The sequence below is a fragment of the Amblyomma maculatum genome, chromosome 6, assembly GCF_055883805.1.
Source record: "Amblyomma maculatum isolate TAMU_Amacu chromosome 6, ASM5588380v1, whole genome shotgun sequence".
Classification (NCBI taxonomy): Eukaryota; Metazoa; Arthropoda; class Arachnida; order Ixodida; family Ixodidae; genus Amblyomma; species Amblyomma maculatum.
Genome location: NC_139349.1, coordinates 183,317,717 through 183,335,860, shown reverse-complemented (window position 1 = coordinate 183,335,860; position 18,144 = coordinate 183,317,717). Strand labels below are relative to the sequence as shown.

General features: G+C 46.0%; 1 protein-coding gene across 4 annotated transcripts in view; it reads right to left on the bottom strand.

The window, feature by feature from the left end:
- Positions 1 to 18,144, bottom strand: part of LOC146187532 (uncharacterized) — a 291,822-nt gene that overhangs the window by 132,369 nt on the left and 141,309 nt on the right. For all 4 annotated transcript variants that reach the window (XM_084607738.1, XM_084607739.1, XM_084607740.1 and 1 more), the window contains one exon: positions 14,288 to 16,354. In XM_084607738.1, coding sequence (XP_084463864.1) covers positions 14,288 to 16,354 — 2,067 coding nt within the window. The remainder of the gene's footprint in view (positions 1 to 14,287; positions 16,355 to 18,144) is intronic.

Genomic DNA, 18,144 nt, shown 5'->3' with positions numbered 1-18,144 from the left:
TTGGGCGTGTTGGTTCATCGTCAACAAAGCAAAGCGCAAAAAACGACAGAGGAAGAGGCGAGGACAGGACATGCGCTACCAGAGAACAGAGTAGATAGGCCCAAGGTAGTAGAAATGCACTTCTGAAGGGAAAATACTTGGGCGTGTTGGTTCATCGTCAACAAAGCAAAGCGCAAAAAACGACAGAGGAAGAGGCGAGGACAGGACATGCGCTACCAGAGAACAGAGTAGATAGGCCGAAGGTACTAGAAATGCACTTCTGAAGGGAAAATATTTGGGCGTGTTGGTTCATCGTCAACAAAGCAAAGCGCAAAAAACGACAGAGGAAGAGGCGAGGACAGGACATGCGCTACCAGAGAACAGAGTAGATAGGCCCAAGGTACTAGAAATGCACTTCTAAAGGGAAAATATTTGGGCGTGTTGGTTCATTGTCAACAAAGCAAAGCGCAAAAAACGACAGAGGAAGAGGCGAGGACAGGACATGCGCTACCAGAGAACAGAGTAGATAGGCCCAAGGTACTAGAAATGCACTTCTAAAGGGAAAATATTTGGGCGTGTTGGTTCATTGTCAACAAAGCAAAGCGCAAAAAACGACAGAGGAAGAGGCGAGGACAGGACATGCGCTACCAGAGAACAGAGTAGATAGTAGCGAGACTGTAGCGCAAAGCAGACAGGACACACGAGAAGAACGAACAACAAGAGCGCTAGTTTCCAACAATCTTTATTTCAGACATGCAGCACATTTATATGCCAAAGATAGGAAATCACTTGTGCTGACAGTATCACCGCCGGAGAAAAGAGAGTTCTTTATCGCATAAACTAATAGACGAAGTGCTAACACAAGTCTCTCCGCAAGCATTTATCTTCTCAGCTTCAATTATCATTCGCGTGGTCATGTCAAAATTTCTTGCTAGCACAACTGTTTGTTCCAGGCAGGCTCGGATCTACAGGCAGTACCTCGAGGCTCAGATACTCTCAAACGGTGAAGGGCACACCGCTTGGCAAACTCTCCGAGATTACCAGCGACTGACAGCCCAAGCTACTGAATTCATCTGGACTCAGCATCTGTTAAAGCTTCGGACTGAACTTTCCAGCCAACCGAAAGCAACTCGGAGCGCTGTGCACACGTTGGAGGCCTTAGATCTACCAGTCGACGTGACCAATTGTTCTCTCATTGGGGCCTAAATTTGATGTGGAACCGAAGCCGTCAGCACCGCAGCTGCTTTCCATGGTTCGTCAAGTGTCACAACATGCTACGCAACTAGAACAACACCGGTGTATATCTGAAGGAGTCGACGTGCTGCTGCACTCTAAGCCGGGTTCTTCTAAGCTACCTCTCAAGCGCGTCGAGAACTACATACGTGAGCATGGACTTTCCGTGCTTCCATCGGACAAAGAAGGTGGTTTTGCCGTTTCCTCTTTTGACCTATACTCTTCTAAGGCCAATGAGGCTGTGTCATTTGTTTTTGACTTGCGTGAGGATGTCGCTATACTAAAAGTCAAAGCCAAAGCTAAGAAGATGTGCAACCAGTTCAACCTCAGTAGGCTTGCCAAGGCAATAGCAGAGTCAAAGAAAGATTTCTTAGACGTTTTCTTCAGCGTTAAAACCCATAAACCTGAACACCCGTTCAGGGTTATCATATCTGAAACTGGGACTTGGCAGAAAACTGTTTCCCTATATTTGCAAGAAAAGTTAAACCTGTTAAGAAATGACGACCCTTTCAGTGTTAAGAATTCTGACGAAATCATAGTTTGTCCGAGACGTGCCTGGTGGAAACATTAATGCATTTTCTGTTGACATAAAGGATTTGTATTACTCGTTGCCAAATGACAAGGTACTCTGCTGTGTTGAGGAGTGCATTGAAGATTTCGGGTGTGTTGCTTTTCAAAACACAGCGGGTGTATCAGTGGGTAGCTTCCTTGAACTTTTAGCATTTTACTTGAAATCAACGTTCATTAACTGGAAAGGTAAACCATACCTTCAGAAGGACGGTATATGCATCGGTTCATGTCTGGCGCCCGTTTTAAGCAACATGTTTTTATCTAAACTTGACAAGACTGTTATCAGTCGCCTTGATGGTTTGGACGTGTTGCAAATCTTTAGATTTGTTGACGATTTCTTAATTCTTGTTAACAGTGACTCTGGCTCATTAGAGTCAAAGGCCATTAACATTTTGACCGTCATGAAGGAATGTTTTGACCCACTGGTTTTAACCACTGAATTGCCAGTAAATGACACTATCAGGTTTTTAGACCTCATCTTCACCTTCCACCCTAATCGCATTTGCTGAGCCTACCAGCCTCGCAGTAATAAACCTGTACTGCCGTATCATTCCGCACATTCAAAACTCGTAAAAAGAGCCATCGTCAGCATGTGTTTCCAGAACTCTCTGAAAAAGTCGTGTACCCATAAGATAACTGAAAGTTTTAAAGAGCGATCCACAAGGTTGACTAATGCTGGGTACATTGCCGATTTCCAGGTATCTGTCGCCGAGAAACTTCTGAGAAAATTCAATAGTAATCAGTGTCAACAGCCTCCGTTGTCCGATGGAAGAAAACGCTTTGTTATGCCGTATATGCACAGAATTTCACATAATCTAAAGAGAATTGGACGTAGGGCAAACACAACTGTCGTATTTTCAGCTCCAAAAAAACTCGCTTCCTTGTGCAAGATTGGCAAATCAAACAGTAACGGAGCACGAGCTTGCACGACTCGTCATCTGAAGCCTTACGTCAGTTGCATTGAAGGTGTTGTGTACAAGATACCTTTATCATGCGGTGGCCACTACATTGGACAGACAGGACGGTGCCTAAATCAGCGATTAATGGAACACGCACGTAATGTCAAGAATGGGAAGGGTAGTTCTCTTGTTGATCATATTCTTTCTTGTGAATCGAAAACTTCCAAACCGTACTTGGAACAAAGAGTTGTGCTAGCAAGAAATTTTGGCATGACCACGCGAATGATAATTGAAGCTGAGAAGATAAATGCTTGCGGAGAGACTTGTGTTAGCACTCCATCTATTAGTTTATGCGATAAAGAACTCTCTTTTCTCCGGCGGTGATACTTTCAGCACAAGCGATTTACTATCTTTGGCGTATAAATGTGCTGCATGTCTGAAATAAAGATTGTTGGAAGTTAGCGCTCGTGTTGTTCGTTCTTCTCGTGAGTCCTGTCTGCTTTGCGCTACAGTCTCGCTATGTTCACGCACCAACAAGCCCAAAAAGCCACCCTTTAGAGTAGATAGGCCCAAGGTACTAGAAATGCACTTCTAAAGGGAAAACATTTGGGCGTGTTGGTTCAGCGTCAACAAAGCAAAGCACAAAAAACGACAGAGGAAGAGGCGAGGACCGGACACGCGCTACCAGAAAACAGAGTAGGTAGGCCCAAGGTACTAGAAATGCACTTCTGAAGGGAAAATATTTGGGCATGTTGGTTCATCGTCAACAAAGCAAAGCGCAAAAAACGACAAAGGAAGAGGCGAGGACAGGACATGCGCTACCAGAGAACAGAGTAGATAGGCCCAAGGTACTAGAAATGCACTTCTGAAGGGAAAATATTTGGGCGTGTTGGTTCATCGTCAACAAAGCAAAGCACAAAAAACGACAAAGGAAGAGGCGAGGACAGGACATGCGCTACCAGAGAACAGAGTAGATAGGCCCAAGGTACTAGAAATGCACTTCAGAAGGCAAAATATTTGGGCGTGTTGGTTCATCGTCAACGAAGCAAAGCGCAAAAAATGACAGAGGAAGAGGCGAGGACAGGACATGCGCTACCAGAGGACAGAGTAGATAGGCCCAAGGTACTAGAAATGCACTTTATAAAGGGAAAATATTTGGGCGTGTTGGTTCATCGTCAGCAAAGCAAAGCGCAAAGAACGATAGAGGAAGAGGCGAGGACAGGAGATGCGCTACCAGAGAACAGAGTAGATAGGCCCAAGGTAGTAGAAATGCACTTCTGAAGGGAAAATATTTGGGCATGTTGGTTCATCGTCAACAAAGCAAAGCGCAAAAAACGACAGAGGAAGAGGCGAGGACAGGACATGCGCTACCAGAGAACAGAGTAGATAGGCCCAAGGTAGTAGAAATGCACCTCTGAAGGGAAAATATTTGGGCATGTTGGTTCATAGTCAACAAAGCAAAGCACAAAAAACGACAGAGGAAGAGGCGAGGACAGCACATGCGCTACCAGAGAACAGAGTAGATAGGCCCAAGGTAGTAGAAATGCACTTCTGAAGGGAAAATATTTGGGCATGTTGGTTCATAGTCAACAAAGCAAAGCACAAAAAACGACAGAGGATGAGGCGAGGAAAGGACATGCGCTACCAGAGAACAGAGTAGATAGGCCCAAGGTACTAGAAATGCACTTCTGAAGGCAAAATATTTGGGCTTGTTGGTTCACCGTCAACGAAGCAAAGCGCAAAAAACGACAAAGAAAGAGGCAAGGACAGGACATGCGCTACCAGAGAACAGAGTAGATAGGCCCAAGGTACTAGAAATGCACCTCTGAAGGCAAAATATTTGGGCGTGTTGGTTCATCGTCAACGAAGCAAAGTGCAAAAAACGACAGAGGAAGTCAACGAAGTAAAGCGCAAAAAACGACAGAGGAAGAGGCGAGGACAGGACATGCGCTACCAGAGAACAGAGTAGATAGGCCCAAGGTACTAGAAATGCACTTCTGAAGGCAAAATATTTGGGCGTGTTGGTTCATCGTCAACGAAGCAAAGCGCAAAATACGACAAAGGAAGAGGCAAGGACAGGACATGCACTACCAGAGAAACAGTAGATAGGCCCAAGGTAGTAGAAATGCACTTCAGAAGGGAAAATATTTGGGCGTGTTGGTTTATTGTCAACAAAGCAAAGCGCAAAGAACGATAGAGAAAGAGGCGAGGACAGGACATGCGCTACCAGAGAGCAGAGTAGATAGGCTCGAGGTAGTAGAAATGCACTTCTGAAGGGAAAATATTTGGGCATGTTGGTTCATAGTCAACAAAGCAAAGCACATAAAACGACAGAGGAAGAGGCGAGCACAGGACATGCGCTACCAGAGAACAGAGTAGATAGGCCCAAGGTAGTACAAATGCACTTCTGAAGGGAAAATATTTGGCCGTGTTGGTTCATCGTCAGCGAAGCAAAGCGCAAAAAACGACAGAGTAAGAGGCGAGGAGAGGACATGCGCTACCAGAGAACAGAGTAGATAGGCCCAAGGTAGTAGAAATGCACTTTTGAAGGGAAAATATTTGGGCATGTTGGTTCATAGTCAACAAAGCAAAGCACAAAAAACGACAGAGGAAGAGGCGAGGACAGGACATGGGCTACCAGAGAACAGAGTAGATAGGCCCAAGGTACTAGAAATGCACTTCTGAAGGGAAAATGTTTGGGCGTGTTGGTTCATAGTCAACGAAGCAAAGCGCAAAAAACGACAGAGAAAGAGGCGAGGACAGGAAATGCGCTACCAGAGAACAGAGTAGATAGGCCCAAGGTAGTAGAAATGCACTTCAGAAGGGAAAATATTTGGGCGTGTTGGTTTATTGTCAACAAAGCAAAGCGCAAAGAACGATAGAGGAAGAGGCGAGGACAGGACATGCGCTACCAGAGAGCAGAGTAGATAGGCTCGAGGTAGTAGAAATGCACTTCAGAAGGGAAAATATTTGGCCGTGTTGGTTCCTCGTCAGTGAAGCAAAGCGCAAAAAACGACAGAGGAAGAGGCGAGGACAGGACATGCGCTACCAGAGAACAGAATAGATAGGCCCAAGGTAGCAGAAATGCACTTCAGAAGGGAAAATATTTGGCCGTGTTGGTTCATCGTCAACGAAGCAATGCGCAAAAAACGACAGAAGAGGCGAGGACAGGACATGCTCTACCAGAGAACAGAGTAGATATGCCCAAGGTAGTAGAAATGCACTTCAGAAGGGAAAACATTTGGCCATGTTGGTTCATCATCAACAAAGCAAAGCGCTAAAAACGCAGAGGAAGAGGCGAGGACAGGACATGCGCTACCAGAGAACAGAGTAGATAGACCCAAGGTAGTAGAAATGCACTTCAGAAGGGAAAATATTTGGCCGTGTTGGTTCATCGTCAATGAATCAAAGCGCAAAAAACGACAGAGGAAGAGGCGAGGACAGGACATGCGCTACCAGAGAACAAAGAGTAGATAGGCCCAAGGTAGTAGAAATGCACTTCAGAAGGGAAAATATTTGGCCGTGTTGGTTCATCGTCAATGAATGAAAGCGCAAAAAACGACAGAGGAAGAGGCGAGGACAGGACATGTGCTACCAGAGAACAAAGAGTAGATAGGCCCAAGGTAGTAGAAATGCACTTCAGAAGGGAAAATATTTGGCCATGTTGGTTCATCGTCAACAAAGCAAAGCGCAAAAAACGACAGAGGAAGAGGCGAGGGCAGGACATGCGCTACCAGAAAACAAAGAGTAGATAGGCCCAAGGTACTTAAAATGCACTTCTGGAAAATATTTGGACGTGTTGGTTCATCTTCAACAAAGCAAAGCGGAAAAAACGACAAAGGACGAGGCGAGGACAGGATAAGCGCATGTCCTGTTCTCCCCTCGTCCTCTGTCGTTTTTTGCACTTTGCTTTGTTGGCGATGAACCAACACGCCCAAACATCTTCCCTTCTGAAGGTAGGTTTGGTTCAGGTATAACGTGGGATTGATCTGCAAGTCTCACCTCTACGAGAACACAATGGCTACTGTTTTTTTGAGGGGAAAACTAGTTCATTGCTGTTTGCCCACAGCAGGTCTTCTATATCTACATACATTTGCATGTCATCTACATTAACTTTGGGCTTACTTTAGTAAGCAAATTCCTTTTTACTATAAAGAGTGTTGTGCTAAGGATGAAGCCCTGTGGTATGCCATTTTCTAATGTGAAAGTCATGAAGAAAACTGTCTAAACAGACTGGGAATGTACGGTTAGTCAGGAAGTTGTTCAGGCAGTCAAGCATCCTGCCATGGATACATAGGTCTGTTAGGTCGCAGAGGAATTTTCACGTGGTGTCTTAGGCTTTCTCCAGGTCGAAGACCTTGATTCAGTGTTGCCTGTGGCTGAACACCTCCTGTATTGTGTCTTTGAGATGGACAAGATAATCAGCTGAATGTATGTTTTTTTAAGCCATATTGGTGTGTATTCAGAAGTTGTCGGGTTTCAAGAATAAAGGTGAGTTGGATGTTTTCAGTACTTTCGAAGGGTTTTTCGATACCTGGTTTCAGAAAGGGTACTATTACAGCCTTTTTCCACCCTTCTGGTATTTTGCCATTCATATATTATTAAAGAATTTCAACAATGCCTCTAGGGCAGCCCGCAAGAGAATGGCAAGTATTGCACAGTGCAATTGTAAGGACCTGGTGCTGTCTTTTTTTTTTTTTACCAGCGAATAAGACTTTAGTTCATGTACAGTACCAGACTGATTTATCGAACTCGAATAATTTGGACTTGCACTGTATTTTGGTCGCAAACAACCCCCTTTGCACCACCGTGAAAGCTAGGCAAAGCTGAGTATTTGGATGGACTAGCTTGGCTCTATTCATTGATGCCCTTTGAGGCAGTGGCAATACAGTCAAAGCCAGTTATAATGAACAGCTTGATTTAATGCGATTTGTTCGATATACGAAGTATTTCACTCTAACCAAAACCGTTTATAATGAACTTGAGCATCAAACTCATTATAAAACAGTTGACCCAAACCGCATTAACAAATAAAAAATCCTGCCATTTAGCATGGATAACCTACTCCAGAAGACAGTTATTCAAGAACTTTTTGCTGGGCTAATTGGTGCAACATTTCAAAAAAAGGAAGAAGCGCTAACAAGACATTCACATGAAAGGGGACACAGACAAGCACTTACTGACAACTGTCACTTTGCTTGAATGCCCGTATGATTCTTTGATCAAGCGGCTTTATTACCGTTGTGGCGTTTGGTGGCAGAGTTTTATGTTTTTGAGTGCGACGCCGCAATAGTAAGCGAAGCAGTTGTAGAGAAGGAGGCAAATCTTACGCCAATGACAAGCGGTCGCAACTTTACGGACCCATCCATGTTCGTAGTGAGAACAGTGACTCGGGTTTTATTCATTTTGCCTCCATGGCACTTCTCACTTTGAGCATCAATGTCCTAGTTGGCAGTAGCTGCTAAAACAAAGTCTTGTCTGCACTAAAAATGTTGCATGGCTCGTGCCTCTCCTTCACATCATGCCATATGTCCTACACCCACTTCTGGGCTCTTCTGCATCCACGGCGTGGCTCTCAATTGCTAACTCTGTGATATAGTAGCGATCGTTAAACCTTTGGAGCCAACCACTTCAAGCCATAAATCCCTCGACATCCAGGATGCAGGCGAAACAATGCCTTCTGTTAAAGGTCAACTCCGGTGATTTTTCCATCATTCTGTGTTTTTGGTTGAATTACATTCCTTGGCACGTCCTGACTCGAACACAAAAAAACGTTTTTTGAAATTCCAATTAGAAGTATTTTTAAAGAGAAAAAACAGCAAATCGAAACCGAAACTGCTTTTACGGCCAGAAACGACGTCCCAGGTGACGAAATGGTGGCGTCACACTCAGTATTAGAGAAACACTCGTACGTGCGTTGGATGGTGAAAATAAAGTATGGAAATCATGAAGCATTGCATAAAATGTCTGAGGTAGTTCAATATAAGCCTCACAATTTCATAATCATGCGGGAAGTGGACAGTAATGCCGGTATACTGTTTGTGACGACAGAAACTCAGTGTTGACGGCAGAAATAGTCTCATCTTAAGCCATGAAAACAGCATATTTTAAAGTCGTGTTGCGCGCGAACGGATTACCGTACGGCGCTCAAATTTTATAGAATGCGTCAGGATGGAGAGGAGAATCTACAGTAAAATTTTTATTAGAATATTCGAATGTCAAAAAACCCCCGGAGTTGCCCTTTAAGCATGGGACTGGAGAGAGTGGTAGATTTTGTGCGCAGACGTCCAAAAACCACTGGCACTGTCAAACCCATCAAACAACATTGAAGTGCCATGAAAATAGCATTGTTATAACCGGGTTGGGCCGAAAAACAAAATACACATTTAATGAAGATGAGGTAGTTTACACTTGTTTTGTAGTGGGAAGAAACCCGTAAGCGTTGTCTGTTTCACGGCAATCTGGCCGACATCTTTCTGCAAGGCATCCAACTGCTGAACATAGTGCAGTGGAAGGTTCTAGGCAAAAACAAAGCCTCGCAGGGAGTATCATTCTCAAAGCCCCCTGGTGAGACGCAACCTGCACAGGTTCCAGTTTATCGTCGTCGTTGCTTCTTTCATAGTCTTCTGCGCCAGTGACTGATGCAACGATAGCATCGTCTGTCAGCTCTTCAAGGACTTCTGTTGCAACTGTATCGTCGGCATGTAAAAATTCCTCAAGTTCCTCAAGCTTTGCTGTCACAACCACTTACTGTGGGCCAAAGTCATCGCTGTGTGGGTAGGAGCTTCGCAACTTTCGGTGTCACAGGCATCTCCAGCAAAGCCTGCCTTCCTGAAGCAATTCATGATGATGGAAGAGCTTACTTCTGGCCATGCTCTAAAAATGAACTGCACTGCCATCAGGAGCGAGATATCGAAGTCTGGTGCCGGTCGGCGTTCTCGGACAGAAATGTCGAGGTTCGTAATAAGGGAGTAATTGCTCACTGACATCCACCCAAGCGCAGCCATGCGGCTATAAAGGAAAGCGGGTTCGATCCCCAGATCAGGATGAATTTTTCTTTAACTGTGAAGTTTCTGAGAAAGCTGTATAGCTTTCTTTTGTAGCTGTATGGCTGCGCTTGGGTAGATGGCAATGAGTAATTACTCCCTTATTATAAATTTACTCCACCTTGGGAGAGTAGATATCCGACCAATGTCGAGCCTGCTCAAAACATATCAGCGTGCCTTGAAGCAAGTACTCATGCCGGCATCCATAGGCTGCAGTTTTGTTGGGTGGGAGGAAAAAAACTTCTACATGCGAGAGCTTCTGAGCTGTTTGGTGCGCAGTGCAATTATCGAGCACCAATACCACCTCCTTGCCTTCATCCGTTGATCAAACTCAAACCAGCCCCTCGCGGGAAAACTTTGCACATCACCGATGCTTTCCTGTTATGACTGTAGCGAGCTAGGGTCCTCGGAGCACCACGAAAACAGCAGGAATTCTTGGATTCTCCTATGACCAAGTTGGGGCACTTCTCGCTGTCGTCCTGTTGGCACACTATAAAATGGTCACTCAATTTTCTTTGCTTGCTGCCCTTATAGGAATCGCCTCTGACAGTGCGCATATTTGATGGTAATATCTGGAAAAACAGCCCAGTTTTGTCCCCATTGTGTAAGTCCCGGTCCGCATGTGCTTCTCGGATGCAGGGCAGTGTTTCCTCAAGCCACTTCTGCCAGCGTCAACATCAAGTGACCCTGCCTCACCCATTACTGCCTTGTAAACGATTCCATGTCTCTCCTTGAACCACTGAATCCAATCACCACCAGGCAGGAAATCAGTGTAGTGCAGGAGGTATGCGAAGTGCTTCCCCTTCTCCGCTAAAATCGGGCCACTAATAGCAGGTTCGCTGCATAGGCATTTAAGAACCACTGGTTATGTTCTATGTTTTTGTAGGCCCCAGTCCAATCCTTTTCCAGCCATCATCCATTGAACGGGCAGCACTGGCATCACTGTCGTTCTCAGTCTTAAGCGCGTTACAGATGATTGATGATTAAGGGGCACGGCACCATGACTGCCATAAATATCTTGCCGCTACAGATTTTGCAGGCCACATCGTTATGTGGTGCCTACTATTTCTCGGATCCTGCTGCTTCACCGCCATCTAGTGCCGCTGAGCGACCTTCGTTCTCGTCGACTTCTTGGCCTAACCTAGTATTTTCACCTGGCAACGGGGATCTACATCGACTATCTCCAACATCGACGAAGCATATAAAAACAAGCTCGGAACCGCCCACCTCGGAAACGGCACCGTGACCACCACGGAAATCTTACTGCCACAGAATTTGCAGGTTAGTTATTTACAAGGTGCTACCTGGGTAAAGAGCAGCGATACGATGAAATGTATATTGTGCTTGCCATCTTGTCTTTATTCGTTCTTTTGTGGTATGTTACTCTCACTGTCGAGTGGCGTTGAAAGCAATCCCGGGCCTATGAACGCCACCGAAAGGGAAACATTGGATACCCTCTTGCTGACTGTGCAAAGAATTGAAGCTGGCCAAGCCACAATCCTTGATGAAATCAAAGGTATTAGGGAAAGGCAGGAAGCTACAGATTAAGTAAAACAGCTGACGGAGTGGTCGCACTTGAAATAGCGTTAACCTTACTTGATAGACCAGATAGTTCTCTAGCTGGCAATGCCATGCAAGGCATTTCTTCCCAGCTTTCTAATATTTACTCAAGATGTGATGATGCTGAGAATAGATTGCGTAGAAATAACTTGCTTTTCTTTGGCATCAATGATGTAGAAGATGAAAGCTGGGCAGATTCAGAAAAAAAAATTATTGTGTTTTGTTCAGAGCACCCAGAATTATCAGTAGTTGCCTACCAGTTTGAAAGGGTTCATAGAATAAGGCAAATTCAAATCTGATAGGCACAGACCAATCATAGCCAAGATGACATTACCCTGTTTTGGATCTATACTATGCTCCTATCATGTATTTGCTGTGTACCGCGTCCGACGTACCGTTGCACTGGACTATTACTTCTGTATGTTCATTTTTTTATATGCCCCCCTCACCCAATACTTTTCGAGGCCTGTGAGGCACAAATAAATAAATAAATAGATACTCTCGGTTGCGTCAGGCCATACTTGTGCACCAAGTTGCACAGCTTTATGCTGCCCTTGTGCTCAAACAATGTTCTACAATACTTCTACACATACAGTACTTCTAGCAGTATTGCCGTTCGCTTCCTCGTCTGCGCCGGTTCTGTCGCACTTCCTGAAGGAAGATTCTCCATTGCTGTTCATGGGAAATCCAGGGCCAGCAAGATCGTGGTAATGATGATAGCACACTAGAGGACCCACGCTAGAAAGACACGTGAACAAACTCAGCTGCATGTCTGGCACAAAACATGTGCAACCTGAACAAAGCAAACAGGGGAGGATAGTGAAGCGCACTACTGTCAGTGCACCCTCAGAATGGAATACTCCACCGTACAGAGGCAGAGAGGACGTGAGTTACCAAGGCCACGGGCGAGGGGGAGCGCTCAAAGCTCTCCCTCAGAATGGCTGCGCCTAGCAGCGCCTTCCCTCCTTCATGCTCCGTCCGTGACGCTCACTGTGTCCTTTTTGTTTGTATTATTGCCGCTGCATTGGCGTACGCAGGCGCTTTTGTGGTTGCATTTCCGCATTTTTGTTGACATTCAGTGACCATATTTGAATGTTATAACCAATAATGTAATATGACACCATTGTAATAAGTGGTTTATTTTACCATAGAACACATCTACGAGAGAGTCGTCGAGCTCAAAACTAGTTATTCATAAAATGCAGGTCACTGCGTGAAGAAGTATGCATAAGTGAACTACAACCTTCAAGGAAACTCATTTCTGTGTGAAGCAAGTGAAGCTCAGAGGCTGGTTTTTTTCCTCAACAAGAGAATTTCCTGCAGGAGCATTCGTCTTGTTTAGTCTTTTGCTAAACTGGCGATTATGATTACTGATCGGCACTTTAATACTTACTGTCAAAAGTGGACTAAACAGTCTCCTAAAGTAATCCCGAGCCTTATACATTTTTACAAACTCAAATCTGTTTCACAAATGACAATTCCTCGCTTGCACAATAGATGTTCCAGCGAACTGCCCTGTCAGCCCTCCCTTCATAGGCCTTCCTTTAAAGGTGTAATGGAGCCCTTCCCGGGTTCCTGAGAGGAACATAATTACACAGTCGAACCTGAATAATTCGAATTTTCATTATATTGAACTCTCGGAATATACACTAGAAAATTTCATGTAAGAGTATAGGAAAGCAGCGTCTTATACCGAACTGCAATTTCATCGGCCATTCGATACATTGAACTCCGCACCATGCACTGGAGAGTGCACCTTCCTCAAAGACGATCACATCACCTCGGCCGTTTGCCGCGTGACGTTTTCGAGCCATGTGCCGAAAGAAAGAGAAGGAACCAGTTCGGCGATGGCTGGTCTAGAGCAGAGGCGTGCCTTTTCCTCAAAGGTGTGCGCATCTGCAGTGATCGTTTGTCACGCGGCAGCATGGAACGTTTGCAAATGTGCATGAAGGAACAAGAGGGAACCGGTTTGGCAGCTGTCGGTACAGAGCAGATGCAGCCAATGCAGCTGTAATGTTGGGAAAAGAGGAAACAATGCAATGTAGTGAAGCACAAGGATGAGCTCATTCTTTCCTTCCTCGATAGGTGTGCGGAAGGAGAAAAAAATTCTGCTGAGCTCTCCCCTTCTTCCCTCTTTTCCGGTCTTCGTTTGCAGCAGCACACACTACATATGCACCGGCAAGCCAGCTCAGCACGTGGCAGACAGAGCGTCAATGTATGTTGTGAACCCTGTGTGCGCGGCAGCACACGATCATGACGCAGACTTTGTTCACTTCAAACGGCATTTACTGCTATCACCCCTTCCAACCATTTAGTGGCAGTGGACGCCGCCCGCCCCAAGCATGATCAATCGAACCAGGCTTGTGCAATGAAGCCATCACAGGCACTCTGCCAAGTTCACTTCTTGCCATTACAGGAGCTAATGTCAAAAGGTAAACATGCCCTGACGGTATCGCTGCACAGCATCTTGGCATGCTGCCAAAAAATGAGCTGCGGCCTGCAATGGCGCGAAAGGGAGAGATGCGCCACCCATTAACATTTTTTTATTTTCTGCGCCAAAAGTGGAGGTGGGCACATTATTCGAGTGGACTGATTACACGACAAATACAGTACCATTTTTTATGATCGCAAGCAACGTCTTAAGCAGATTTCTGTATATCAAATTAGCTAACTATTTTACAATCCCCTTAGAGTTCGATATATCCGGGTTTGATTAATAGGCATTTCACTCTCAATCAATATTTATGGCTTGTTTGGCTACATGTACATTCAAGATTTTTTTTCCTTTTTATTGTGGGGAGGGGGGAAGGAACTGCAGAGAAGTGCATAGCCATGTGACCAAGTCAGGAAGTCCCAAAGTAAAAACTCAAGCCTACTTTAGCACTCAAGCACTAGAGGAAGCCCTAAGCCAACAGAAAATGTGTTTCCTCACGACTGATACAAAATGAGAACTGCAAAATATTTAAAAAAAAGCGGGTGCAGAAGAACCAAAGCACCCACCTTGAGTTCGTACTTCAAACCTTGGTTCTTGTTCTCGAGTATGCCGCACTTGAGGCGCAGCTCCTCTTGCTTGGCAGTCGCTTTCCGCAGCTCATTGGTATGGTTTGCAAGGTCCAGCTCGAGTCGTTCCTTTTCCACCCTAAGTTGTGTGACTTGAGCAGCCACCTCTGCAGCAACGCTCTCTCGGGCGTCCAACGTCAGCCTCATCTGCTCCAGCTCCTGCCGCAGCCGTACGTTCTCTGCAGTGAGCTCATCAATCTGTTGCTGAAGAGATTCCTTGTTAGCATCACGCTCTTTGACGCACTCATAGTAGTCATCCTCTGCTTTCTTCTGCAGCTCCAGCTGGCTGTTGAGCTTCACCTCCAGGTCCCCAATGCGGTCCTCCAAGACCTGGTTCCGGTGCTTGAGATGCTCGTCTTCCAACAGCTTGGACCGTACTGCCTCCACCTCATGCTCGCGAAGCTTTTCACTTGTGTTGGACAGCACAGTCTTCAGGCTTGTGCAGTCCTGCTGCAGCTGCTCAATAACGCCGGTCAGATAAGACCGGTCCCGCTCACCGACTTCGAACTTCTGCTTCATGTCCTCCATGCTACGGTTGGTGGCAACACAGGCCTCATTGAGAGATCGCAATGTGTTCTCTGCTGTGCCAAGCGACGAATGCAGGAGCTGCTTTTCGAGGTTGAGCCTTGTGATCCCCTCCTGAAGCACGGAGACCTCCTGCCTCAATGACACCACCTGAGCATTGGCCTCGTGGAGCCGAGCCTGCACAGCCTGCAGCTGATCCTTACACGCAGCTGTAAGAGAGTCCAAGCTGGCATTGCTCGTCCTTAGCGCTTGTGCACACTCCTCAGAGGCAGCAAGTTCTGCCTTGACTGCAGAAACCTCGTCCGTAAGGGCAGTACAGGCAGCAGTCTTCTCAGACAGCTTCCATTCGGCAGTTCGCTTTTCTGCAATTGCAGCATCGAGGCTGCCCCTGATCTCTTCAAGATGGATGCGAAGCTCGGAGTTTCTGTCAGCCGCTTGTTTGATGCTGGTTTCGAGGCACCTTTTTTCAATACCGGCTTCCTGTATAGCAGCCTTCAATGCCAGATTTTCATCAGAAAGCCTTTCATTCAAGGAAGACTGCTCGGCATATTTCTGTTCCAAATGATGTGCATTCTCCCTTTCTTGTTCCAAGTGAGCCTCCAGTGTTTTCTTTTCTGCAGCCCAATCCTGGATGCACTGCTCAAGTCGGCCACACTCCTCAGCATTCCTGGCACACAGCTCCCCGTGAGCTTGAGTGAGTGCAACAAGCTGGCTGCCAAGTCGTGCATTCTCATCACAAAGCACGTTCAGGTCAGACTCGAGGATGATCATTTTCTCGAGCAGTGCCTGCTTCTCCTCCCCCAGCTTGCGGGCAGTGTTAGCCTGCTGACTCACAAGGTCCAACTGTGCTCGTGCTTCTTCCATCATCAGCACAGCTGCATTTTTCCCTTCCACAGCTGCTTTCAGCTGGCTCTCCCGTTCACCCAGCTCAGCCTCAAGCTCAGAGCAGCGGGTGCCCACATGACGCTGGGATGCCTCCAGTTCTTGCACACGTGCCTCAAGTTGCTCTGCTCTCAGTGACTGATCATGCAGCTTCACCAAAACCTGGCTCGATGCCTCTTCCAGAGAATGTATCACTTGCTGACTCCGAGACAGCTCTTCACAGTGCCTCTCTTTCTCTGCAGTCTCCTTACACAGCTTGTTCTGAATTTCTTCCCTCTCTGCCTCTGACGAGCGCAAGGCTTCATTAAGCTGCTCATTGGACTTGAGAAGCTCGTTGTTTGAGGCTTCAAAGCTGGTGGATTTTGCTTCCAGAGTGGCCATCAACTGGTCTTTAGCGATAAGCTGTGCAGCGTGGTCCGACTCTAGCTTGGCAGCTGCCACCTTCAATGCCTGCAACTCTGCCTCCAGGTCGGCGCAGCGCTGGCCGAGTCCTGACACCTCTGCAGAGAGGCTGACATTTGCCTGCTCCAGCTGGACGATGGTGGCCTTCAGCGCATTGTTGTCCGTCTGCAGCTTTGCAGTGACAGCCTCGAGCTCATTCTGCAAAGTGGGGACAAACAGATTAATCAAACAACGCTACTGGTATGACTCCAGGGGTGCTATAGAGGAGAGCTGCAGATTAGTTTAGGTAAAATCCCTGAAGCTAAATGAAGTGCCGTCTCTTCCTCCAGTCTTGTAGAGAATTCCATGCTCATTGTAAAGCACAGCACTTTCAACAAGTCATTCATGTCTTATGCATGTCCTTCGTAAGACATTCGTAGGTAATTTCTTTCAGCATCCCCAACAGTGGCACAAATATTTATCCTTGCCAATGACTTAAATTATTCAGGGACATGTGCCACTTAAAACTAACAAATCCATACAGAGTATGTGACAAGATTAGTGATGAGCTCACTTCACGGAGACTATGGTGTTGCACTCAAGTCAGCATGGCAACCTTCCAATCCTAAACAACCGCTTGCTTTCATGTGTGCTGCACTCCAAATGTATTGACCTCAAAAGAAAAATGTGGCTTCGCAGAAGAAGAACACAACAAGCAAGGGGAGCTCGCTCAGGGAATGCGTAGGGGAAGAAGCACATTAGACGGCACTCCAGCAAAATGCATTTGCCATAGCCTAGATATGCAGAGAAGGTCACTCACCTCAAGGCAAAATGCCAACATTTAAAACATTGTAGCTGCTTGGCTGTGGACAAGAATACCCCAGCACTGCCAATACCGAGGGATGGAACGCGCTCGAGCATTCTGGGGCAGCTTTGGAGCTACAAAACGAAAGCTTTAAGGCATTCTAATTGTGTTTTGGAGCATGTTTCTATAGTCCAAATGTATTCCCAATGCACAAAAAGTCAGATTCCTACAGGCGCATCTGTTTCACTACTCAGCCAACCTCAGGATATGGCACCTCTTCCCTCATGTGCTGCAAAAATAAGGATGAAATTTTTCCATACAGATGAGAATTCTGTTTGGGGTGATGTATGCCACCACATTCAGACAGCGCTTAGCATGGATAGGTACAAACTTTTTTGTTTTTTTAAGGTTTTGGCAAAGTCCTCCCAGGAGCCTTTTTGGCTCCTGCATTCAAATGTAAAAATTGCCGCAGATCATTGAATCCATGCAAACTTAATGACCACACCTGCTGACTGCATTGCAGCTACAAAACGTTCCCTGCGAGCTGCCGCTACTGAGGCTGCAGTCTGCCACCAGGTGCTACATTGATTTTTGACATGTATAGCCGCCGGCCGATTTTCTAGACTTGCCCGATTATTCGGACTCTGCCAGGGCACCATCCCGCACTCAATTCGCAATTTCCACATGCGGCTACCTCTGAAACTGCCCAGAGGGTGGTAGCGGTGGCGATGCTGGACTTGATGCTGCTTGTCGCATCATGTACTGGTTTTCTCCTTCCATTCCATTGCGACACAGGTTAGTATAACGCCCACGCAGATTAACAGAAAATGCCAAGTTTAAATGTCGCGCAGCACTCTGTGTAACCAAAGACAACATGAACCTGTAGAGAAAAGTCTGATATTAAAATTAAAAACATGCAAGAAGGGAACCAAGTATTCTGTAACTGAAGATTTTTCTAAAAGGATTCGTATTCAAAGCAAAGCAGCAATGGAGCTAGTTGGTTTACCATTTCAAGAATTTTCGCGCTACGATATACACAGATACACAAGAAAGCAGGAACCACGTACACAGGACAAGCGCGCACTGACAACTAAGGTTTATTGATAACAGCGTTGCATTTAAACCAGTCCAGCAGGAACCACGTACACAGGACAAGCGCGCACTGACAACTAAGGTTTATTGATAACAGCGTTGCATTTAAACC